Genomic DNA, 27,977 nt, shown 5'->3' on the forward strand with positions numbered 1-27,977 from the left:
CATTACTGAATCCTGATGATGATAATAAAAATAGTAAAATATATGAATCGTGAGAATTTGAAAAGTATGGCCCAGTAAAAAGCATGTTTAAAGCTAAAGTAACTGCTTAGCTACTGTTATTCATAAGATACATTAAAGCACTCAATTATCATTTGTGCCAGTGACTTTCACCTCTCTGATAATGTTTTAATTGTCAAGTTTCACATTGTCTGTACATGCCTTTGGAATTGTTGCAATGCCATCAGTCTCCACTGGCACATCCTCTACAACCACAGTGAACACACTCGATCACCTTTTCTTCTCTGAGATGTTTGGGAACTCTGCAGACACAGGTTGTAGCAAAGTTGTGATCACGAGGTTGCATGCATCGCAAACAGCAAAGTCGCTCATATCCAGACTGCATAGAAAAAATAAAGGCATAAAGTAAGGAACCAAAACCAAAAAAGAATAGTGTGAAGTATGATTCGTTTGGAATTCCGAGCATGTACTAAACTACCCTCAAACTAACAAGCACGAAAAGCTCTCTTATTAGATATATTAATATTAAAACTTGTTTAACTACTACACAACATAGCCATGTGCAATTTTTACAATTGGAACTTCCCATTTTAAATTCACATATGATTTGTATCTTTTCTTTCAGCTACTTATTTCATTCCAAGGTGCATCTACTTACTTTTCTCCATTTCGCTATCAGATTACGATCTGCATAGCCTTGGTCCAAGCAGAATTCATAAAGTTCCTTGGATATCTCCTTTCTGCGGTAATACAAGTCAAATATATATCGACTCTTTTGATGTGCAATCTTAAAAATAGGCCATAGAGTCTCACACTTCCTTTTACCCTCATGTGTCTCATTCTCCGCTGCAGATAAGCCCAACAAAGCCAGATGTTCACAGTTATTCACCTCATAGCACAAACATATAATTCAAGAGTTAAAACAAATCTTGTGTACTGCAAGTACATTCCACTTAACAAAAAGAAAGACATGCCAAAGAGATCCTAAAAGAAAATAAGTAATTTAAATTTGAAATAGTTTCATTGATTTTTCAACCAACAAGCATAACAACCTGATGCACTCATCTGGAAACAACTGTGAATGCCATATAAATGCATTAGCTGTGGAAACCCCAACATTTAAGTATTAAAGCTACTCCCTGTCAATGTACTTAACATAATCACTAGAAAGAAACGAAAAAGGGTAGATAGTGAGGAAGGGATAAAAGAATACCTTCTCGCATCTTGGTCTCTAAATCCCTCAGAGTGGGCTCAATGAGCTCCCATCCATTGGGGTACTTGACACGGTTTGTCTTAACTTTGGGCATTTTCTCGGCTCTATATTCAATCAATTCAGGAGGAGAGATAAACAAGAAAACCCCAGTTGCTTCAAATATGTTGCAAACTACAGAGAAACTGGCTTCAACTATAGCCTGATACATCAACACAGAGTCCCGTCCATAAATAAAACTGGATCAAGCTGTAAAAGAAAAATTTAAAATGAAGCACTTGCACCAAAAGGATGTGCAATGGTTACGCCGATAGTAAAATATATGTTAAATAATGAGTTGGAGAGTACAAATCAGGGAATTTGAAAAGTGAATTTAGTAGTGAATCAATGTATGTTCATTAACTTCAAAAAACAAAATTGAACCTAATTCACATCTCATTAAAAAAGGGCATGGTCATTAACTTAAGAATAAACCACAATGAATTTACATCTCAGTTAAAAAACCCACGCTCTGTTTACATCTCACAAGTCTCAGTGGATTAGTGGCACTTATTTATCACAGCAATCAGTGTACATCAAAAACATATTAATATTATACCTGGGAACTATCAGTCAACTCCCAAAAGCTTCTTTGTCTTTCTGTAATCACAAATTTGCAACTATTAGCAAATATTCTGTTAGGACAAGCATAATTTTCAAATACCTAGAAAAGCAATCAGTTTTGATGCAATTGACAAGATGTAAGAAGACTAAATCATTAACCAGAAAGTCATTGGATGGGAGAAACCCAATATAAAAACTTTTAGATATTTGAATTGTTTACACGCTAAATTTTCAAATAATTATGCTTCTCAATATATATTGAAAGCAAGCAGTTCTGTTCATTCTATATGTAACCTGATCATGTAGCAGAGTTCATTTTGGATTTATGGTCTGTTGTTTTAAGGGTCACTTCAACATATCTTAATCCATTTGTTTTTGTAGAGAACCAGATTAAAATAAAGAAGATGGAGTAGTAAAAGTGTGCAGAATTAACTAAAAAGAACTGTCTGTTTCTTCTATTACAGTCATCCTGATTTCCTTTATTAGTATGTTCTTGTCCCTAGCTTTTGACATCAGATTGGGAATTATCCTTTCCCACTTTAGCGGCATACCATTTACCCAACCTTTTTTTTTCTTTTTTTGGCTATAAAAAAGTCTCTCATGATTATTAAGGAACAAATTAGTGTCTCGACTCTCAACTATGTATGTTTTCCATGGTACTCATAATGACAAATATGTTCTTATGTTAAATCAACCCTACACCCCTCCATTTACTGTAGTCTTTCGGATCCCTCTATCGTCTGTTTCTAGGCTTTCTCTAATCATAACAAAGAATACATGGATTCCCTGCAGGCTGTTTTACCTTTAATCTTTGTGGGTTTTTTTAATTTACGAGCATTAGTGAACAATAATCTTATAAAATATTTAAGCTTTTGGTTTACAAATATGTGAATTTCCTTGATGCTTCCTACAAGACATCACATATTTTTATCATAGAAACTTGTCTATTTCTACCGTGAATAAGCAATTGATATTATTAGTTGAAGCCAATTTTTAAGCAATTGACATTATTTCAATGCCTAGGAGGAAAAATGGGCAGAGTTAAAAGGAATTAATTCATAGTAAACAAAAAGTGCACAAATATTTTAGGGTTAGCAAAGACTTCACAACTAAAATACAACTTGATTTGGATATGTCTTAAATGCAAATAAAAAAATTGTTATCGGACAACTAGAGATTTTAAAAAGAAAAACAAACAGAGATAATAACAAGTGAAAGCATCATGATTCTGCACAAATTATTACAAACCCAATGAAAAAAATGTACAGAGCTTGCAGGAAGCATTATGAAATCATTGCACTACAGAATTCTTTTAAAACTGACGAACCAAAACCAAGCTCTATAAAGCTGTTGTTTCAGTCAGTTCACAGAAAACAAGAATGAATCTTGTTAGTTTCCTTTCTCTCTGTATGCTTCAATCATTTCCCAGTAAATGCACCTTTTGTGCATTTGTCTTGGCCTGACAGGGCAAATGGAGAAGAGGAGGAACCATGGATTTTTCTGGTGTTTTAATACTGAATTCTGGTGGGTAATGCCCGCGATATATAGCCTATTGGCTAATTATTTGGTGTGTTTTGATAATTAGCATGAGCACCATATGGAGGCGCAATAGATATATCGATTGTATTTGCATAAAATTTGTATGGAAGGGATTCTATATTTGAATTTGAAAATCTATAAGCGGTATTCGAAGAAAAAAATGATGCAATATTATAATTGTGTCATAATCAGTATTTATAGTTTACAGGTCTTGATACAATAGTGGCTGGACTCTTGAGCTAACTGACATCACTGTAGTAATATTTGATGTCATACCCATCGACATTTTCAATATTGATTTTTGTAAAGTATGGTATTCGTTCTACAAGGCGTAATATTAGAGTTGGAGTAAAAAAGGAAGTGAAATCCATATATCTGTGCATTTGGTATTCATGTAATTGATAAATAATCTAATACGTGTTTGCATAATATAAAATACAAAATTGTTATTGATGATAAAGATTGTCTTAAAAGTAAAAAAATTAAATATACAATTGGTGTTGGCAAGTAATATTTCACATTTGTAATTGATGTTGATCTTTTGCAGACAATTTTGCCATGCAATGGAGTAAGATTCTGCACAAATTATTTACTAAGTGGGGTTTTTTTGCCCTTTTTTGGTGGGCTGTGATTGTGAAGTATCCAACAAGACACCAAAATGGTTTAAAAAGTGAACTGAGAAAAACAATTTTCAAAAACCAATACTGTAAAGTCTGTAGTTTGAAATTAAATTTCAAATTAATGCGGTAGGGATTTGATTGACAATTGCATACCTCATTATTTCACAGTGAGAGGTGATTGTAATCAAGCCTCCTCTTTCTTTCTTTTTTTGATATGTATTGTTGTGCATTCTAGAATACCACTCAAAAGAGAATGTTGGAAGACTACAAAAGTCATTAAATGATTTGACTCTCAATATAGCTGTAAATATTAGTCCTTGTCTTTCTATTTTACCAATATCAATTGTTGTTGTTTTTTGCAGTATTAGGCCTGAGGGTTTATATACAATTTACAAACTAGAGTCATTGTCCATGCCATGGATAGTGGTATTTGCCTACAATTAATTTGTAATACAGATATTACAGATATAACTTTTTTGGCTCATTTTTGTAAAATGAAGAATATCAATATTCGTTTAAAGTGAATGCAAACTTTGGCTGAATATATTACAGTGCAACCAGTGTATCTTACAAGGGGCACAAAAAGGCAATCCAAGTCCCAGCGAATAATTGAATTACTCATGTGGTGTATTAAATTCATATTCAATCATACTCAAACTTAATACCTACGGCCGACAGACCCCAACAATACATATAGAGTCAGCCAAATACACCTTTGAATTTGTTTTGGAAGTTTTGGTCAGCCCTGATTCAGAAGGCCATAACTTTTAAACCGTTGCTCCAATTTTCTATTATAACCCCTTTTCGAAATCTTCAACTTCTGATCTACAGGCTAGGATATGCTCAAATGCCCTTATGTAGAGTTTTCAGGCCTCATCCAGGCACGTTTAGGCCTTCAAAACTGAGCCCAAAGTTTTTGTACCAATAATTTATACCAAAATTTAAACGAAAAATCCACAATAACTTCACCAATACTTATCATTTGGCATTGAGCCTCAATTGGCAGGCTGGTATGACTAAGATGAACCTCCACCTCTGAAATTAGGACATTTTGAGCTTGTATGGCTGACTTACTAAGTAGCAAGCCTCCACAGACAGCAACTTTGCATTAAGACAACCCTTATTCAAACAACTGAAATTGAATATTTTTTGTTGATGCAAGGTTGCTCTTACACCCAGGATGCTCCTACTTCAGACACCCGGAGTAATTTGAGAAGTGACCCTGTCGCATCTCAGGCAATGCTCCACAGAGTTTTTGGGACAAGGACATTTTAGGGGATGGGGGGGCATGTTTCCGGTATGGGTATGGTCAAAGCCAAAATTTAGGGGACAGGACCTCAGGGGACGGCGATTAAAAACATAGAAGATTTTTTAATATACAGAGACATAATTCATATATGCATATCATAACATTGATAAACCATTCACCATAGACATTTTGGAAGATCAATAAATGGAATATTATCAAATGGCAAATACTAAGTACTTCTCTTATAACAATATCACATACATATATAGTAAAAATCAAAATACCCAAAGGCTCCAAGTATCATGCTGAAATCAAAATGAAATAAAGAGAAGTCCAACTAAAATAGTTAGTGAATACCAAACGCAATCTTTCCTCACTAAACACAATCTTTCCTTATTGTTGCTACTTCTCTTATCTTTTTTTTCTTCCTCTTAACAAGCATGTCAAATCTAAAAATGATTATATGAGTTGGTGTTTTAATGGACCAAATATGGGTTGCATATTATTATTATGTCTTTAAGACGACTAGGGGCCGCACATACAACAAAAATTAGAAAAAAATTATTTTGGGGGGCCGTTTTGCCTTTACCAAATTGGCTCAAAAAAAGGGGACGGCCAGCAGTTTCGGGGACGGCAAAACTGTCCCAGGTACTATTGGTCATCCCCAAGTTTCCTGCCAAAAAAATTTGGCCATTTCGGGGACGTTTCCAAATTCACCAAAAAAGGGATGACTCAAGAGACGGCCAAAATCCATCCCTAGTACGGGTACAACATCAAAATCATAAGGGACACGTCCCCATGGAACACCGGTCTCAGGTGTTTAGAGGAAAACTGCTAGCCATGATGAATCTTCTACTGGCCTCCCTTTCCATCTGAGTAGGTATTCTTTATAAGTTTTGTTCTTTGTATTTTTGCCAACATGATTGTCCAGTATCTCCTCAACCTCCTTTGTAGTTGAACTAGTTGCTGGAATACTCCATTGTGCTTCTAAAATTTCATCTCCATCACCTCCTTCATAATACTTTGTCAAATCTGAAATGTTAAATATTGGTGAAATATTCAGTTCAATAGGCAACTCCACTTCATAGGCATTTCCAAAATCATGTCTTTTCACTATCTTGCACAATCCAAACTTCTTCATTTTTAGCTTATCATATGTACCCACTAGAAAATGCTCCTTTCTCAAATGAACTATGACTTCATCTCTAATCTAAAATTCCTTATACCTCATTTTCACATCTACCTTAGCCTTGCACCCTGTATTCATCTTTGTAATGTGCTTCCTCACCTCCTCATGGATGTTCTTCAAATGTTCAGCGAAATCTTCTGCTTCAGCACTACTTATTTCTCCCTTATCCAACTAGCTCAATTCAAGAGCATTTCTGTTTTGCTCCCATATTACAATCTAGAATGGTGATTTACCAGTACTCCTGCTGACAAAATTATTATATGCAAATTCTGTTTGTGGTAAAATCAGATCCCATCCTTTTGCTTTATCTCTATCCAAACATCTCAACAAGTTTCCCAAACTGTGATTCACAACTTTTGTCTACCCATCAGTCTGTGGATGATGTGATGAACTGAACTTCAAATTTGTCTTCAATTTCTTCCACAATGTATGCCAAAAATACCCAACAAATTTGGTATCTCAATCTGAAACTATACTCTTTCACAAACCATGTAGTCTCACCACTTCTCTGAAAAACAACTCTGCCACGTGAACATCATTAGTCTTCTTGCAGGGAATGAAATGTGTCATCTTTGAAAACTTGTCAACCATCACAAAATTAGAATCATGCCCTCACTGAGTCCTTAGTAATCCAAAAACGAAATCCACGTTGACATCCTCCCATGGCTTCTCTAGTACAGGTAATGGCTGATACAACCCCGTATTCTGCTTCAACTCCTTTCATCATCTGACATACTCTGCAACTCTGTACAAAATTCTTGATATCTTGCTACAACTGTGGCCGATAATAATTCTCAGCAACCAAAGCAATAGTTTTATCTCTACCAAAGTGTCCATCCAATCCTCCACTATGCTTTTCTTTGAAGAGATTCTCTCTCATTGAACTTCTTGGAATGCACAACCAGCTTCCTTTGAACAACATACCCTCTTGGATTATGAAATCCAACCACTTCGTCACGTCAAGTGTAACAGGTTTTGTACAAGCCTTCTATGCTTCACCAAAATCAAGATCTTCGAGATACAAATCACTGAGTTTCTTGAACCCAACCACCTCAATCTGCATTTCTGTCAGCAGAAGTTGTCTTCTACTAAGAGCATCTGCAACTCTGTTAGACATCCCACTCCTATGTTTCAAAACAAATGTATAACTCTGCAAAAACTCAACCCACTTCAAATATCTTTGGTTTAATTTTTCTTGACTATTGAAAAATTGCAAAGTTCGATGATCAGTATACAAAACAAACTCCTTAGGAAGAAGATAGTGTCTCCACTTCTTCAATGCCTAAACTATAGCATAAAATTCTTGATCATAAATAGAATATTTTCTTTTAGCACCATTCAACTTCTCACTGAAATAAGCAACAAGTCTACCTTCTTGGCTCAAAACAGCTCTTATTGTAGTACCACTAGCATCACAATCTACTTGAAACACCTTGTTAAAATCTGAAAATGCTAGAACAGGTTGCTCTGTAACTTTTTATTTCAACAGATTAGAACTCTTATCTACTCCTACAGTCCACTTAAATTCTTTCCTATCCCCTCTTATTGTTTCAGTCAAGGGTCCACAAATACTGCTAAAACCTCTTATGAACTTTTTGTGAAAACTAGTCATTCCATGAAAAAATCTTACCTTTGTAGCACTTTTTGGAGTAGGTCATTCAGGAATAGCCTTCACTTTCTCCGGGTACATTTTCAAACCTTCTGCTAAAATTACAAATCCCAGGTACACCAACTCCTTCACAAAACTACATTTTTTCAAGTTTATCAACAACTTTTCTTCTCTCAACTTATCAAACACCTTTTGAATATGCATCAAATGCTCCTCCAACATCTTACTAAAGATCCAAATATCATCTATGTAAACAATGACAAACTTACCCAGAAACTCCTTTAGTAACTCATTCATGAGCTACATGAAAGTGCTTGGTGCATCGGTTAGTGCAAAAGGCATGACTAATCACTTGTGAAGTCCTTCCCTTTTCTTGAAAGCAATCTTCCACTCATTGCCTTCTCTAATACAAATCTAATGGTATTCCCTCTTCAAATCTAACTTTGTGAAATACACAGCTCCACTCAAATAGTCCATAATATCATCCATCCTTGGCAATGGAAATCTATACTTAATTGTGATCTTGTTGATAGCACGAGATTTTGTGCACATCCTCCATTCTCCATTCTTCTTAGGTGCTAATATTGTTGGTACAACACATGGACTCAAACTCTCCCGAATCAACCCCTTCTACAATAACTCATGCACTTGTCTATTCAACTCCTCACTTTTTGCTGGTGTCATTCTGTGAGCTACTTTGTTTGGCAAACTGGCTCTTGGAAACGAATCAATTTACTGACTGATCTTCCTCACTGGTGGTAATCCATTAGGCACATTATGAGATACAATATCTGGAAATTCTTCTAGCAAATCTACAACTTTTGCAGGTACCTCTTCTACTTCTTCTTTGTCATCTTTTGGAATTACCACAAAACACATATGGTCACACCTCATACCCTCTAGGAACTTTCCATCAACAAAACAGACTCTAGCAACACTCCATACCTTTTCATCTGTATCTTCAATGGCTTTAGCTTATGTTTCATTCCATCTTTTGTCACAGTGTAGGTATTTGCACGCCCATCATGTACAGCATGCCTGTCAAACTGCCACGGCCTACTCAGCAACATATGACATATGCCCATAGGTATGATATCACATAGCACCTCATCCTAGTAGTTTCCAATCTTGAACTTCATTGAGCATTGCTCACTGACCATGACCTTGTGGTCATCTTGTACCTATGGACACGGATGTTTTTGCCTATTCAGCTTCAACTTTGTGACCATCTTTTCTAACACCTAATTGTCAATGCTTCCACCATTAATGATCACATCACAACACTTATCTTCACATTTGCACCTGGTGCAAAACAAATTCCTCCTTTGATCAAGTATATTCTCTCCAATCGGCAAGACTCTCCTATTAACTAGGACTTCTCCTCTTTCAACATCTTCAGGATGTAATGATTTGGCATCTTCATCAACATGCACAACTCTAGTTTGGCCTTCAGTTCTTCGATCTGTCCTTCCTTGGCAATGGGAACACTCAAATGATCTACCCTTCTTCTCCGCAGTGAAAACATTTTCCACAAAAGCCTCCTCTTCTGGATCCTTGTCCTCTTCCTCTTCCTCTCTAATCTCTATTATTTTGATCAAGGAACCCCTTTGGTTCCGACTGCTACTACTTGCCTCATCCTTGTTCCTTTGATCATCCGTCCACCAGATCTTCCATCGCGACCTCTTCCACTATTCTTGTTATCGAACTTCTTGTTTAGCTTTTCCTCAACTCTTAGGAAAAATTGGTATGCCGATTCAATACTAGTCATTCGAACCAAACTCAACTGAATACTTGGCCTCAACCCATTATGATAAGGGGCGAATTTCTCCTTATCAGCTTTCACATGTCTGATTTAGATAAGAACTCGGTAGAACTTCTTGATATACTCCTAAACAAATCTTCTCGCTTGCTTCAACCCTTGCACTTTCTTTAGCAAATAGCTATCATCCAATCCCATCTGGCGATTTTGTCCTTCCCTCTTCTATTTCGCTCCAATTGAATCTCTTGCCACCAAATCCCTATCAGGATCCTCAATATCTTCATACTCTTAAGTATTTCTCCAATTCATTGATCCAATCGATCAACTCCTCTGGGTTAAGATTTCCCAAAAATCTAGGAACCTCAAACTTAGGTCTTTTTCCAGTCTTTGAGATGGCCTTGATCCTCGCTTTCATCTCTTACAAAAAGATTTATTCCTCTATGCATTTGTTCTTCCAATGCTTGCATCTATCTTTGGAGGGCTCTAAAACCCTCAAGTGTAACACCATTGTCGCTTCAATTTAGCTATCATCCAATCCCATCTGGCGATTTTGTCCTTCCCTCTTCTATTTCGCTCCAATTGAATCTCTTGCCACCAAATCCCTATCAGGATCCTCAATATCTTCATACTCTTAAGTATTTCTCCAATTCATTGATCCAATCGATCAACTCCTCTGGGTTAAGATTTCCCAAAAATCTAGGAACCTCAAACTTAGGTCTTTTTCCAGTCTTTGAGATGGCCTTGATCCTCGCTTTCATCTCTTACAAAAAGATTTATTCCTCTATGCATTTGTTCTTCCAATGCTTGCATCTATCTTTGGAGGGCTCTAAAACCCTCAAGTGTAACACCTACAACTCTTCCACCACGCTCTCTTTTTGGAGGCATTTTCCTGCGCTTCCATTGAAACCCTAGTGCAAACTGCCTCACAATTAGTGATTTGTCTACACGCCCAACCCAAACCATGGTCCTAGCCTCACGCTCAGCAATCTATTTACACACTCAGGAACTGCAACTTTGATACCACTTGATGAAGGGTGCTCCCGTTAATACGTTAAACACATAACAAAAACAAAGAAATAATAGCAATTTGCGAAAACAAAATATGGGCTTCTTATTATCACCGCAAATGCAGAATTACAAAATTTCGAATTACAATATGCTAACCCTCATGGGTGCCTTCATTACGATAATCTGCAATACAAAGCTGCGAACTATCACCCAGAGTTGTCCTTGACAATCTACAAGTATTTCTTAAATTAGGCAATTTTATGCCACCTGGGAAGGTTCTAGACACTCAAACTTAATACCTAAAGCCGACAGACCCTAACATTACATATATAGTCAGCCAAATACACCTTTGACATTTATTTTGGAAGTTTTGGTCAGCCCAACTTCGAAAGGCCATAACTTTTAAACCGTTGCTCTGATTTTCTATTATAATCCTCAACTTCTGATCTACATAGTTGAATCAGCTCAAGCACCCATCCATCGAGTTTTCGGGCCTCATCCGGGCATGTTTAGGCCTTCAAAACTGAGCCCAAAGTTTTTGTGCCAAAGATCCACAATAACTTCACCAATACTTATAATATGGCATTGAGCTTCAACTGGCAAGCTGATATGACTGAGAGGAACCTCCACCTCTGAAATTAGGACATTCTGAGCTCGTATGACTGACTTACTAAGTAGCAAGCCTTCACAGACAACAACTCTGCATTAAGACAACCCTTATTCAAACAATTGAAATGATATATTTTTTGTTGATGCAAGATTGCTCTTACACCCAAGATGCTCCTGCATCAATATCAGGCATACACATGTTTGTGCATATCAAAACAAACAAGAATGTCACTGTCTACTGATTTGTAACAGATTCTAATCTGAACCTGATAGTTGTCACGAAATTGTTGATGTTGTTCGATGTTCTCTGCCGGTGCCTTCTCCATTGTGGACCTCTCTACCTATGACTTGATGGCTTCATGAATATAAGTATCTTTTGAAAATTGCTGATCCCTCTCTACATATGACTTGATGGCTTCATAAATATAAGTATCTTTTGAAAATTGTCTTAAGCAGAGGACACAAGCCTTCACAAATCACAGCCCTTCATAAGCTGATGTCTTCTTAAATACTAATCTTATCTTATTTCAAGCTAATAACATCTGAATCGCTGCTCTAAAACTCAGTCGGCCCCAAGACCTCAACCAAGGCATGACAGCACGCCCTTCCCCAACATTGTCTGTCCTCAACCAATAGTTATATGAACATGGAATCTAATTTGTAACTCACTTTTTGTTGTGCTACTCTGATAATATCTCAGGTTGCGAATTCAAACTAGGGTGTATTTTGTCAACTACACAACAAAACCAAGAATTGGAAGTTGGCAATGTCCATGGATCTTTAGGAAAGAAAATCATCAAAGCTGAGAATCGATTACTTATGCTTGCAAAGAATCAATTTGCTTGAACCAGCATCTCTTTAAGTCAAAAGAAGGGATGAGCTTTTCATATATTAAGATGAGGATTGGAAGTCTTATAGACATCTATACAATGTTCATCGTTCTAGAGAAATGTCGAGTTAACATATTACAATTTTCACCATTGAGATTGGTTGGAGTGGTTTCTGGAGGTTGAGGATATAAGGGTGTGGCAACTGCTAGATTTACCCCAAAGCTCCTTATTAGCCCTTATTGATTCCTGTAATCAAATTTTTACCTTTAGGAGTAAAGTTGCCTTACACAAGGGCCTAGGTCTTTTGCAAAAAAATCTTAAGTTGAATGTTAAAAAAGCCAAAATCACTCCCTTTTGTCCTTGTTTTGTATTGTAACATTTTAAGGAAGAAACATCTATTCTCTACGAGGAAGAGTCAATGGTAAATTCATTTTGGATGGAAGGTGGGAAAAGTAGAACTCTTCCTTAAACTAAGGACAAGACATAGGGTTTCTTTTTTGGTTGAGTTAGAGCAAGAAAGCCCAAAAAAATAATACCCGAGCTTCTGCTGCAAGCTTCAGCTCAAGCAAAAATGGCGACCAGGAACAGGGAGCAGCTTACAAGAGGGAAAACATGCAGTTGTCTTCAGAAGCACGCACTAATCAAGGAATGAACAGCTTTTTTTAGGTTTGAACAGCAAGTTTCATTGTTGAAAAGATCAAAATCTGCAATAACATTTATAGGAGCAGCAAAAACATGTGAAATATGTTGATTTTTCTGAGTTACAAGGCATATCCATTTAACAAACAGCAGTCACATCCATAAAAGCAAGATGATAACAGCAGATGGTTTTAATATACATCAGTTCCATCAAGAAAAAAGCCAGATTCTATGCGTAGACAGCAGTATTTATTCATTAAGAGCAGTTGGACAAAGAGATAATGCCATAAGCAGAGCATGGTAGAAATGGGAAGCAGTTCTTCATCTCTGTCAAGAAAATATCATGTTGAAAGGTAGGGTTTCGAGACTAATGCAATCCTATTCTGAAAAGTATACGAGTTTCATTGCATTTTTTTTAGCTTTTTTAATTTGAGCACTTTCCAAAATATATCATTTGGGCATGAGAGTTTTCACTCTAAGGTTTCATTTGATTATGTTGAAAGACATAGAAGTGGATAATAGTTCAACAATGATGCATCCATGACAGTGTAAAGACCAAATTTAATGTGTTTAAAGATTTCATGCATAGATTAGTCAAGGATTGGCAGTTTGAAACAATCAAAGATATTGATAAATCATGAATTTAGTTCTTGATCAGTGATATGAGTAACAATTCAATATGTCAATGAAAAAATGATGGAGAGCATAAAAGTGATTTGCTGGTTTTACTGTATCAGACTGTATGTGTAATATTATTCTGAATTGCTCTTCAAGATTAGAATTGATTAAGACTGGATGATGATCAGGGAATGCAGAAATACATTTTATGTCATATATGCTGATATGCACTGGAAGACTGAATAACTTATGTGTTCACCGTGTCTTACAATCAGCGAGGATGTTGTATTAATATGTGGGAGTGTTGACTATGAATCACAACCGATAGGTGTGACTCATGCTTGAGTCACGTCTATCAGGCGTGACACAATAGTCACCCCCGATAACATTTCTAATGCCGACAGGATGAATATTCGATAACAAGGAAGTCTATAACATATTAATTTATTCATATATGTTTTATAATATATATATATCCTAAACATATAAGAATAACATAAATATTAACACAACATTCCTTAATAAATCTTTATAACTTATGTTCAACTAATCTATACATTAACACTCCCTCTTAGATTAGTAGGATAAACACACAGAAGAAGTCTTTAATCAGAAGACTTCTTTATATACTGTCAGATAAGTGTTGATTCATCAATGATAGGATATTAATCAACTTATATTTGACATTATGTAACATGAGAGTTAGCCTATCAGAATATCAATCACATGATATTCACCGAGCTCTCTAGAGTAATGGCCTATCAGAACATCAAGTAAATGATGTTCACGAAGTACTCAATGTGGTAATGGCCTATCAAAATATCAGGGCGAGATAGTCACCAAGTACTGAAAATATATCTATACAAGCAGCTTGTAGATAATCAATTTAATGATATGTAACGCCTAGTTGCTGATTTATAACATAAAGCCTTTACATGAAACAATTACACAAAATGAATCATGCTACAAGTTATTGTAAGGACGTCACTTTACGACAACTTCTCCCAATACAAGTGAAATCGTTTTGAAGTCGTCACTTCTTAATGATTAACATAGGTTTTATAAATTTATTAAATATATAATGTACAATAATCAATTTCTCTGAGACATTTCCTCATATTTTACAATCATGCCAAGTTCTTTATGAAAATGCTCCATTTTGTCTTAGCAAGTGGTTTGGTAAGAGTGTCTGCAATTTGATCCTCTATACTAATATACTTCAACCTAATTACATCCTTCTCAACCATATCCCGAACATAGTGATATGGTATCTCGATGTGTTTTGATATGTTATGAAACACTGGATTAAGAGATACCTTAATGCATCTTTAGTTATCAAAATAAATAGTAGTAGGTGGAAGTGGCTTTCCAAATAATCCAAATAGAAGCTTCCTCAACCATACAGCATCTCTTGCTCCCATAGATGCAGCTACATACTCGGCTTTTGTAGAACTCTGTGCTATGAAGATTGCTTCCGACTAAACCAAGATATCATTGCTGAACCCAAGGTAAAACATCCTAAAGTGCTCTTACGATTCTCTGAATTTCCTACCCAATCAGAATCTATATATCCGCTTAGATTTAGTTCAGTTTTAGTGTATTTGAGACAGTATCCAATTGTACCACTGAGATACCTGAGAATGTGTTTTGCTGCTACTAAATGAGTTTGTTTAGGTTCACGCATGAACTAAATAAGAACATTTACAGCATAACAGATGTCAGGTCTTGTGTTTACCAAATACATTAAATAACCATTTATCTTCTAGTTTTTTGAGGTTTGTTTCCATAAGAGTCTTCATTGCCTTGCTATCCAACATGCCAAATCTTTTGAGTAGGTCCAGGGTATACTTCCCTTGATTTAAGAAGATTCCATTTGAATGTTGCCATACTTCTACTCCCAAGAAATAGTGCAGTATTCCTAAGTCCTTCATTTCGACTTCAAATATAAGATCTTGTTTACATTTGTCAATAAGATGATCTTCTCCTGTTATCAAAAGATCATCAACATATAAAACCATAATTAACATATCCCCCTATATTACCTTGTAATATAGATTAAAATATGCAATGTTTTTAGAGAAACCAAATTTAGTTAGGTGATGATCTATCCATACATACCAAGCTCGAGGAGCTAAGCCTTTTTTAATTTGCATACATGAGATTGTTTATTGTGTACTTCAAATCCTTTAGATTGTTCACGATAAACTTTCTCTTCTATAACACCATTCAAAAATGCAGTCTTTACATCCATTTGATGAATTTTCCATCCCTTGGATGCAGCAATGGCTAAAACAATTCTAATGGAGGCATATCTGGCTACTGGAGCAAAAGTTTCCTCATAGTTTATTCCTTCTTTTTGTGAAAATCCTCTTCCTGCAAACTTTGCTTTGTACTTATCAATACTTCCATCTGCAGCATATTTAATAGCCATTTTGAGGAAACAACTAGTTTATTTTTGGGTCTAGGAACAATATCCCAAACATCATTTTTAAGTATGGAATTATATTTTTCTATCATGGCATCTTTCCAATTTTGATGTTTTATTGCTTCTTTTACATTAGATGGTTCAGATTTGGAGATTTCACTCATTAATGCAATGTAACTAGAGTATATGTTAGGACGTTTTCTTTCCCTAATGAAATCTGAGGGGATGGAATTGTTCTCTTCAATTAGCTTTCTGGCCCATAGTGGTCTTTTCTTTTCCTCAAAAGTGTGAGTAATGTCCATAGGTTCAATTGAGCTATCTTCCTCCATTAGAAACTCCCTCTCATTATCAGAGTTTTGTTCTTCTAGAGTTTCTTCTGAATTTGATTCATTTTCATCCTTAGATCTTGAAAGCCAAATCTTCATCAAATATTACATCTCAACTTAGTTCAATATTTCTTTGTCCAGAGATATAGATACGATAAGCTTTGGAAGTTTCATTGTATCCTACAAAGATTCCCTTCTTTCCTGAGGGCTCTAGTTTGGTTCTCTTCTCCTTAGGAATGTGTACATAGACAGGGCAACCAAAAATTCTTAGATATTTAAGATCAGGTTTCTTCCCGGTAAATGCCTCTTTAGGGGTCTTGTATTCAAGATGAGAGTGTGAACATCTATTTTGAAGGAAAACAGCAGTATTTGAGGCTTCTCCCCAAAGAAAAGTTTCAAGATTTTGATCATGAAGCATTGCTTTTGCAGCTTCAACTATGGATCTATTGTTTCTCTCAGCTTATTCCATTATGTTGAGGATTATAAAGAACACAACACTCCCTCTTGATCCCAACAATTTTACAGTAATTTATAAAGATCTCAGAAATGTACTCTTTACCATTGTCTGTTCTTAAGACTTTTATTTTCTTTCCAAATAGATTTTCTACGAGGACTTTAAACTCTTTAAATTTTGTTAGGATTTCTTCAGACTCTTTACTTTTAAGAAAATAGATCTGTTAATGTTATAATTCTGTCGAATAAATTGTATTATATATATGAGATATATAATATTATAAATGGGATAATTAACATATATTAAGAGTGATGTATATATATATATATATATATATATATATATATATATATATATATATATATATATATATATATAAAGGATATATTACTTGTATTATAACTATAATAACTAATGTAAGTTAATATGTTCAAGAGACATGTCTCTTCAAGAGACATGCCTCTTTATTTCTCACATATATATATATATATATATATATATATAGTAACTTGAAAAACACATAAAATATCCACAAGTGCTATTACAAGTTACAGAACAGTTTAATGGATCATATCTTCAACATGGTATCAGAGCAGCAACGAACCCTTGGGAGAATCATTTTTAGGCGTGGCTTTTTATATTTGCAAAATACATTTGGGTATTTCTGGTTGTAACCGAGACATCTGCCGTGCAAAGCATCATAGTACAGAAGGGCTGAAAAGATAAATTAATGTTTCTGGATTTTCACAAACTCATGGGTGCCAACAGCGAGAGTGGAGATAGAGTGATTCACAAAATATGAGCATGCAATGTTGCTCTCAATGAATTGAAATAGAAATATCTTTGATTAAAAATAGATTAAGATCAACACATTGTGCACCATATTTCTTGGTTTATGTATATCGACATACTAAACTAATTTGTGATGTCTACTGCAGCTTTGCTTCCTTCTCTCACGACAGCTAGAGCTTTCACATCTTCGGGGAGCCATGGCACCTCTTCCCCTAGTCCTCACCTTGTTGGCAGAGACTATTCATTCAAGGACACTAACGAAGGTGGTATCGACTTTGGTGATTATGTCTTCTCTTGTAATTGCACATGCTTTTGATGCAATGGTGGCTCTTGCATCCTCTACTCACAAGAAAATAGTGGTGGTTCTTGCATTCCTTCTTCTCGGGTAAATTAAGTGCAGTGTAGTGAGACAATAACAATAACCAAAATAATTTTTAATAAAGCGCAGTGGTTGCTACTTGGGATTCTATCACTTCCTTCAAAGGAGAACACCATGAAGATGGTTTGGTTAGAGACGTTAATTGGAAGAGTACAAGTTTTACGTTGGAGCTCAATGTTATTACCAATGATACACTACATTCAACTCGACCTAAGTTCTCATCTTCAAATCGATATAATATGGCATCCCAATTCAATTCATCCAAATGCAAATTCGCTTCCAACTGCGAATGAAATTTGAATTCAAACGCAAGTGAGGCTTTGACTTCCTCGTCTTCTTCAGTTGTGGTTATCAAATGGCAATGGCGAGCACAGGACCTGTTTTGACGTTCTTTTGACCCTAACTTCACTTATGATATAGAAGCGGCCAGTACCTCGGGCATCACCCCTGTTCGAATAGGTGCTGATTTCATTTACTATTTTCAGCCTCAAACCCTAAAACAAGTCAATATTACAACTGAAGCGTATGGCTGGATGTTCAAATTAATAGCAGGTCCAAGACAAGCATATTATTCTATTAGTATAATAACTTGGCATGTTGATCACTGGTAGAAATATTAGCCATTTGGAAGCACATTATGTGAGGAACAAAGTGGGGATATTGCAAATGTTGGGATTGATTTCTATACTAAGAGGTAATCTTAAAGCCTATAGAAGATTGATTGATAAAATCAGAGATATATCTATAAAGGGCGATTGGGCCCAGGATACGAACTAACATAGAAGAAATCAAGATTTATTACCATCATCTATAAAATAGAAGGTGGACCCCTTGTTAATGAGAGAATATGCATCCAAATCCACTGATAGCATCATACATCAATAAGGTGGAAGATGAAATTTTATAATAACTAACGCAAGGTGACAACTTCCTTTCCATTGCAACATGTAAACATTTTGAACCCCACCAACAGGAAAATACCAAAACAATAAAATACATATCTAAATGGAAAGAGGACAAACAGCGGGAAGATAGATGGACATTGAGGAAATTGCAAATCACATGACCACCAACGGCAACGAACAAAATGTAAATATGTGGAATATCTGTCAAACATGCTCATCCCATGAAGAATAGTATGTTCATCACTAATACAAAGGGGTGGAGTAAGACTTCAAGATTTCCTATGGTTAGTGCAAGTATCAAAGGAAAAAGAGAGATTGAGATTTATAGAGAGCTTGGCATTTCATTAGAAGCAATCTTGAAAAAGAGGGAGCAGATAGAGGAGACAATTTAGTCAACCTTCAGTGATCTCGGTCTTATTGATTTAGAAGGAGTAAACCATGTTGAGATGGATTCTCCAGTGATAAATAAATTGTAGAAGTCAAGGGGATTATGATTCATATAACTCGTGGTATGTTCTGGCCATCTATTACCAACGATGTCAGAGATTAAGTCTATCATATACAATGAGATGCAAAATTATTCAAACGATAAAAGAGTGGGAATTTTACATTGTGGCGGGTATAATAACAAATGTTCTATTCCCACCTGGACCTACTTTAGAGGGGAGATGTTTCATTCAAAGGCAGCCTTGGACAAAGAGAGGGAGAAGAAAAGTTGATATCAAAGGTCATGAGTGCAATTCTTTGTAATACATTATTATCTATGAGAGATAAGTTTGAGGTGAAAACCTTATTCTTTGATATGTTTCATGATGGATGTTATAACACCACATGACATATCTGTGGTGACTTCAAGTTAACTTTTCTTGTCATATGTGTACGAGCTTACCCCCTGTGTACATCATAAAGAAGTGACGATTTCTAAATGATTATCACTTGTATTAGGAGAAGTTGTTGTAAAATGACGTCCTTACAATAACTTGTAACATGATTCATTTTTGTAAAATTGTTTCATGTAAAGGCTTTATCTTATAAATCAACAACTAGGCGGTTGATATCATTAATTTGATTATCTACAAGTTGCTTGTATAGATATATTTTCGGTACTTGGTGTATATCTTGCTTTGATATTCTGATAGGCCATTACCACATTGAGTACTTGGTGGATATCATTTAGTTGATGTTCTGATAGGCCATTACTCAGAGTATTTAGTGAATATCATTTGATTGATATTCTGATAGGCCAATGCTCATGTTACCAAATATCATATCAAATAGTAATTGGTGAATATCATATGTTGATATTCTGAGAGGCCAATACTTACATGATATCATATTCTAGAAATCTTCTGATCAAAGATTTCCTATATGTATTATTTTTGAAATATTACTTATGGTGTAATATCTATGTGTTTTATCCTTTTTCATTAAGAGGGAGTGTTAATGTTATAATTCTGTCGGATAAATTGTATTATATATATGAGATATATAATATTATATATAGGATAATTAACATATATTAAGAGTGATAGATATATATATATATATATATATATATATATATATATATATATATATATATATATATATATATATATATATATATATATATATATATATATATATATATATATTACTTGTGTTATAACTATAATAACTAATGTATAATGTAAGTTAATATGTTAAAGAGACATGTCTCTTCAAGAGACATGCCTCTTTATTTCTCATATATATATATATATATATATATCCTTTCATAAAGTAACTTGAAAAACACATAAAATATCCACAAGTGCTATTACAAGTTACAGAACAGTTTAATGGATCATATCTTCAACAAGATCCAAGTCTTCCTAGAGAAATCATCCACAAATATGATATAGTATAGAAACCCCCCTAGTGAAGGATCCGACATAGGACCACATAAGTCTAAGTAAATAAGTTCTAGAACTTCTTTGGATTTGCTTTGACTATTTTGAAATGTAGTTTTAATATTCTTCCCCAGAGCACAACCTTTACAAGTTCCTTTATGGTACGGATGAAGTTTAGGTAGACCCATTACCATTTTTTCTAGATAAAGTAATCCTCGAAAATGAAGATGACCTAGTCTCTTGTGCCAAATTTCATTTTCTTTGAAAGAATCATGAAGTAGAGCTGAATGAGTGAGGGAGTTAATTTGATAAAGACATCCATGTCTTGAGCCGATCTTGTATGCATTTTTTATGTTAGAATTCTTAGGCCAAGTTAAGACCTTTCCTTCCATAAATGTAACTCGGAATCCTTCATCTTCAAGAGCAAAGATGGAAAGCAAGTTTTTTTTTATACCAGGTACATATAGTACCTTAGTAAGTTCAATTGTTTTCCCAAATTTAAGATGAATAGTACACGTCCCTATTCCCATTACGAGATAGCTTGTATCATCTCCAATAATTACTTCATCGACGTAGTCTTCCTTGATAGAGTTCCATTGTTCTTTAAAACCTATAATATGTCGAGACCCCGCTATCAATTACCCAAGTACTTGATCTGGTTGAGGCTTTATTGGAGAGAGCAGAATAAAAATCATTATGTTTAGAATTGCCATTTGAGTTTTGGGTGGTTGCAAATGAAGCTTGTTGCTTAATTCGATCAGGACATCTAGATGCTAGATGTCCAATTTTATCACATCTAAAACATTGCATTTTGGAGAAGTCAAGTTGCTTTCTCTTCCCTTTGAATTTCCTTTTCTTCTTGTTTACTTGAGTAGAGAGAACTTGTAAATCTTCCTTTGAGGAGGAGACATTTTGGCCTCGGGCTACTTGCATACACTCTTCTTGTATGCGGTCAACTTTAAGTCCTCCAAATTTAGGAAGTTTAGAACGAGAGCATGCCCCTTGTCTAAAAGTATCCCATGATGATGGAAGGCAATTTAGAGCCATTATTGTTAACTACTTTCCATCATAGATATGTCCTATCAAGAGAATTGATTTCGAAGTTCAATTATTCTTATAAAGTATGAGGAAATTTTCTCTCCCTTACTCATTTTAATATTTGACATTTTGTCCTTTAAGGTGATAATCCGAACAGCATTATTTATCTCAAACATATTTCCAAAAGCATTGTACATCTCATGTGCAGTGTCTAGTTCTGAGATTATAGGGAGTAGATGAGTTTTAACACTATCCACAATGAGCTCCATGGCTTTATTGTTGTCATTCTCCCATTTTTCCAGTTCATCATTTCCTTTCGGTGGTGGGTCAGAATTTTCAATAAACTTATTTAGGCCATGTTCTTTCAGTATGAGTTTTAGTAGTAGTTTCCAGCCTACAAAATCTGAATCACCTTCTAATCTGTCTTCTAGCCTCATGCCATTTACCATTTTAGAATAATATTTGACTAAAGTCTGATTTCAGATTGCTTCTTTAAACCTGCTCTGATACCATGTTAGTGTATCAGACTGTATATGTAATATTATTCTGAATTGTTCTTCAAGATAAGAATTGATTATAAGACTGGATGATGATCAGGGAATGCAGAAACACGTTTTACGTTATATATGCTGATATGCACTGGAAGACTGAATAACTTATGTGTTCACCGTGTCTTACAATCAGCGAGGATGGTGTATTAATATGTGGGAGTGTTGACTATGAGTCACAACCAATAGGCGTGACTCATGCGTGAGTCACATCTATTGGGCGTGACACAATTGTCACCCCCAATAACCTTTCTAATGTCGACAGGATGAATATTCAATAACAAGGCAGTCGATAAGGCAGTTGATAACATATCAATTTATTCATATACGTTTTGTAAGATATCTGCATATATATATATATATATATATATATATATATATATATATTATTTTATTTTATTTTTTGCATATCCTAAACATATAAGAATAACATTAATATCAACACAAGATTCATTAATAATTCTTTATAATTTATGTTCAACTAATCTATACATTAACAGCTGGTATAAATAATAGCTGCTATAAAGACAACATATAGGGACATAAAAATAGTTCTTTCTTATACTCCAAAAAAATGGTATGTCAATGATAAGAAACGAAGAAGATAGTCACAGCACCGTATAGAAATTAAGAAAGTGAGTTTCTAAAAAATAAAACAATGATCACGATACATATCAAATATATATATAAGGGTTGCAATGGAGAACAAAAGGCAGTGATCTGTCCAAGTTGAGAACAGTGACAATGGGGTCTTCAATCCATCATATATTGAAAGATCCAAACAGTGAGATCTTCAAGATGAATGCGGAACAGCAGAAAGAATGTTTCAGAGCAGCAAAGTGGATATTGCTTCAATACAAATACCAAAACAGAGACCAGGTACTGATGAATAGAGATTTACAGGGAGAAACAGAGTGTTGAAGAAATGACAAATGCTGATGGGACAGTGATTGAGCAGTGAGAATGTGTACAGTCTGCTACAAAGGCAGTTCCATGACTGTAATGAGATGATGGAAGAGGCCATGAGCAAGACTGATCCAATCAATCAAGCACTGGGATTGTCATAGCAATGTCAGCAGATTCATTCAAGGGATATCAATGCCAAATCAGTGGTCAAAATGACAATCGTGGTGGAAAGATATCAGCCCTAAGAAGCAGACCGAACAAATGCAAAGTGCTTCAAGAGATGAAAATTAGAGAATAGGAAATATATAAGAATCTCATGAGCAGGTCATGTACCAATTTGACAACACAAAGATTAATGAAGACAGTATCAAAAGGGCCATAAAAAAGAGCAGATTATATCATGAACATTGAAAGACAATGGGCATAGCGGCTGCCACAATTAGAGAAGATCAAATAGGTATCAAGAGAAGCAGTGAACTCAAGACAGTGATGTAAAAATTCAAAAGTCACAGTGTAGAACATAAACCAACATGACTGTCTCATGAATCAGTGACAGTGAAAAGCATTGTGCACTGTAATGTTGTGCAGTCGTGAAAAAATACAGTCAGTAGATGGTTGTAAGAGTGATATCAGTTGGGCAGTTTAGAGAAACCAGGACAGTCCATACAATGATCAAAGCAACCATGTCAACACAGAGAAGACAGAAAATGGGTAGTCACATGGCCAATGGACAGTGGAAATAATGTGTATATCACAGTGAGTAAATGCAAAAATTTAAGGGATGATCAATGCTTCTCGCTGTGAAAAACAGAGACTACTGTTAATGCAAACTAGAATAAGGGTCACTATTATATCATAAAAGCAAAGAATCAATCACTGCCATAAAGTAGGAATATAATTGTTCAAGAAACAGTGTATGCATTCAGAAGACAATGTTCTAATGGTGCAAATATGGAGGTGAATAGCATCTGCGGGTTCTTGACAGTGCCAACATTGACATACATTATAGCTGTGATAGCTTTCTGCTCAGATTTTCTTAAACAGTGATAAATAGTGGAGGTACAGCATTGAAGAGGGTGTGATAGTGCCAAAAGAAAGAAGTGCCAAGTGCAGAGACAGCCCTGTCAAAACATTGATAGCAGTGAGCATGAAAGGATCAACTACATGTTTGAAAAGGGCAAAGAAGATCAATTAAGAGCAGATTATCACTGCTATTGTTGTAACAGAAGATCAGTTTTTGAAGGTAGAGGCAGTGATGCCAAGAAGGACATAACTATCATGGCGTGAAAGAGCAACAGCTCTTTATGGAGGGATGGTGGATTCGTAGCATAGAGCAACCTTTCCACATGCAGAAGCAAGATGTTCTAATGTGAGAAGAAGAGGAATGCTTAGAGCAGAGTTCTTGTTCATTGTTGTAGATTAAAAGGTGGTTGTAGATTAAAAGGAGGAGCACAAGCCACAGTTATCAGTCAGGATAGCAGAGACAAAGCAGCAGATGAGGGCATGAAATAAGGAATGTTGGGGCTGGTGCATGAATTTTACATCCAATTAAGATACACTATGGGGTCAGTCATCAAGCAAGGAGGGTTTTAAGCCCATAATTAGCACCATATTCTGTTCTGGTTCTTTTTGTCGGAGCTTTTCTTTTTTGTACAACCGAAGCAAGATTTCATGCATCTTGGGGTAGATTTCTGTTAAAATTGTAGCTTCCTATGAAGTCCTAAATTCTTATCTTGCTCATAAAACTCTGCTATGTTGAATCTATATTAATGTACTTACTGCTAACCCGGCTGATCAGTTGAGCTGTTTGATCTCTAGCTACTTCAAAGCTAGCAAATGTCTTCCTGGTATGTTTATTCATTTATGCGACTGCAAACTTACCATGTGCTGTTTCAATGCTTTGTACATGGCAAAAGAATTGTTATTGTTAAGTGCTGTTTTGATTCTGGCGGAAGACTTTATTATTATAAGCCGTTTCAATAACATTCGTTTTTGGCAGAAGAAATGACGTCTCTTCATTTCTATGGTCAGTCCTCAATGTTGCTGTCATATCATCCATTCAACTTCATTTTGTAACTGCCATTCCTTGGCTACCTTTGAACAGTCTATCGGCATCATGGAGGTTGAATATACAGATTGTCTTGCCATACATACACATAAGTATGAAGAAGGCAGGTGTGGTGGCTTTAGGTTCGATCATTTTTCATATAAGGTTGAAGATGCGTCTTATGATTATAATAATCTCAGTTTGGTGAGCAGACTTCTTCAATTGTACTGATTGCTTTGTGTGTCTCTCTCAGAATCATGTTCTATCGGAGATATTATTCATAATGTTCAGATTGATTGGTATTATTATAAGCAGCAGTCATCACTGCTAGCACTGTAAGCTTATGACATGAATCTCTGTTAAAGTTATTATATATCTGATCTAATCTACCTTTGATCAGGCTCTGTAAAAGGCTCTAATTTCAGAGCATTGTAATTGTTCTTTTGAATTAAAGTGCACAAATTTGGTGGGCTGCATTGTTTCCCTCTGTGAAGAGGGTTATTCCTAGGATAATTAATTTTGTTCTGTTTATTATGAGCTGATAAAATTCTGGTTCAAATTTAACAATTTCAAGGGAGTCAAGATCAGTTCAAGCATCATTCAAGGAAATAAGTTTCAGTTAGAGTCCAGTCTCTCTTTCAGATCTTTTTGAAGACCTTTTCTATAAAGCAATGTTGTACTATTCTCTCCTCAATTTTTTCTTTTCTGATAGTTTGCATCAGGAAGGAAGCAAGGATTGTATTGAACTCAATTAATTCAGATATTCAGATAGTAATGCTGTTCCTTCTGAAATTGGCTGGTGTTTTACTTTTGTGTGGAATATTCCTATATTTTACTGTGTTTTCCTTTGAGAAGCCTCTAAATATGTAATGTTTATGCAACCAAAAAGACAAGGAGCTCATATGAATGCTGTTACAAGTCGTGTTATTCTGATGAAAGTAGAGATAAGAATTAAGAAATTTATGTTTCCATCTTAGAAATACTGAAACAAACAACCTTCTTGTGCAACTTTTGTGTGTTTCGTGATATTTAAGGTGTGATTGTAGAAGCTTCTTCCATTAAATCTCATTGTGAGCTTAGTAAAGCAAACAGATTTGGCACATCACCTGTAGGTCAACTAAAGTTCCATTTCAGAGTACATCCTTCTATCCTTTTCCCAGTCAATCATTTAGTTTAGGTGAGTGCCACGTGTAGGAAGCCAGCCACCTCTGGAGCTTCATCTCCATTAAAACTCACCCACAATCTGGAGATGTTCCCATGTTTCACCAGTAGGCTGAATCTTACTCAGCAGGGGTGCATTATTAGGTGACAACAATTCCAATTGTCCAAATAATTGCCACCATTTGTCTATTGTCTTTGCGTCTTTGATTGGTTTCTTTTGAGATTTTCTTCATCACACCATTTTCGTTTGCTTGGATTTTCTTCTCCTCTTTCTTTTTATTCTTCCCCTAATTCTTTGTCGGGTAATGCCTCTATACTGTGTACTTGGCTTCTATTTCCACATATATGTCCTGGCTTCCATTTCTCTTTGCATTTGAAGCACAAATCTTATTTTGTGAGGCTCTTTTCACTTTCAAACATGTCCATGACCCCAGTGCTCTTTGCACTTATAACATACCTTTTCTGTTTTAAGTTTTTCACGGTCATCTCTACAAGGAAATGTTCTTTTTATGTCTGTTGTCCTTATAGAAGGGTTTATCTCTTGAAGATATATTTTTAGAGTAACCTTTATCCCTCGTATTAGTGGTATCAAGCCATAGGGCTTTCATGATTGCATGTTGGAGAGTGGTAGGACCAAAAGCATTTACTAGGGCATAAATACTTATAACATACCTTTTCTATTTTAAGTTTTTCACGGTCATCTCTACAAGGAAATGTTCTTTTATGTCTGTTGTCCTTATAGAAGGCTTTATCTCTTGAAGACATATTTTTAGAGTAACCTTTATCCCTCGTATTAGTGGTATCAAGCCATAGGGCTTTCATGATTGAATGTTGGAGAGTGGTAGGACCAAAAGCATTTACTAGGCCATAAATAGATTTTGAGATTTTTTAAATAAATAGGTGTGTGAGTCTCTTCTCGAGTATTCCGGAAACCTTGATGAAGAACTTTTGAAATTCTGCCACATGGTCCTCGAGGGTTCCTTTTTGCCTTAATCAGGTTAATTCTTTGAAATACTTGTTTGGATGCATATGATCAAACCTCTCGATGAGTTTGTTGCTAAAGCCATCATTAGATGTTACATTTTGATAACCTTGTGTGATCAAACGATGGTGTCATAAGTCATGAGCAACACATTCTCAATTCTGCGTAGAAAATGAAAATATACAATGAAGCACGTATTTTTGGAATGCCGCTGTAGTTCATACATTAGGGTTTATTGCTGAAGCAAACACTGGGAGTGACATCACAATCATCAGATCCAGAATTAGTGCTATTGAAAGATATTTTGAAATGAAACCCATTTGTGTACACTGGAAAAAAATCAACATAAGTTGTCATGTTTGATAATATGACGGAATTACAGATGAATACAGGTGTGCAAAAATGACCAATACGTGGTGCAGACATGAGATGAATCCATTTCAAAATTGCACTTACTAGAAGGAAAAAATGGTGCGGAAAAGAGAGCTGAGCTCTATTGCTGTATTTACGATTTGCGCTGCACCGTCTCTTCACATCCCGTGAACGCTGAGGAAGATTGGATCCTCCACTTCATTCAAGATCTTAATCAGTTGCGGAAAGGGTCCCTCGTTCCCCAATCGTTCCGAAATTTTATACTTATCTG

The 27,977-nt window shown here is 35.4% G+C and overlaps 1 protein-coding gene across 2 annotated transcripts; it reads right to left on the reverse strand.

Annotated features, from left to right (window-relative positions):
* Positions 1-16: 16 nt before the first annotated feature.
* Positions 17-27,972, reverse strand: LOC149572708 (protein BUD31 homolog 1). 2 transcript variants are annotated; one of them, XM_089813788.1, is made up of 5 exons: positions 27,791-27,972; positions 1,827-1,867; positions 1,232-1,430; positions 677-864; positions 17-397 (listed from the first exon to the last, which is right to left on the reverse strand). In XM_089813788.1, the coding sequence occupies exons 3-5, from the start codon at positions 1,323-1,325 to the stop codon at positions 242-244; spliced, it is 438 nt and encodes a 145-aa protein (XP_089669914.1). In that variant the 5' UTR covers positions 1,326-1,430; positions 1,827-1,867; positions 27,791-27,972; the 3' UTR covers positions 17-241. The 2 variants fall into 2 exon arrangements, with proteins under 2 accessions (XP_089669914.1, XP_089669913.1); XM_089813787.1 differs by having other exon boundaries at positions 1,232-1,477.
* Between the last annotated feature and the right edge of the window lie 5 nt (positions 27,973-27,977).

Source organism: Cupressus sempervirens, chromosome 2 (genome assembly GCF_028749045.1).
Source record: "Cupressus sempervirens isolate cs-2001-9-10 chromosome 2, ASM2874904v1, whole genome shotgun sequence".
Classification (NCBI taxonomy): domain Eukaryota; kingdom Viridiplantae; phylum Streptophyta; class Pinopsida; order Cupressales; family Cupressaceae; genus Cupressus; species Cupressus sempervirens.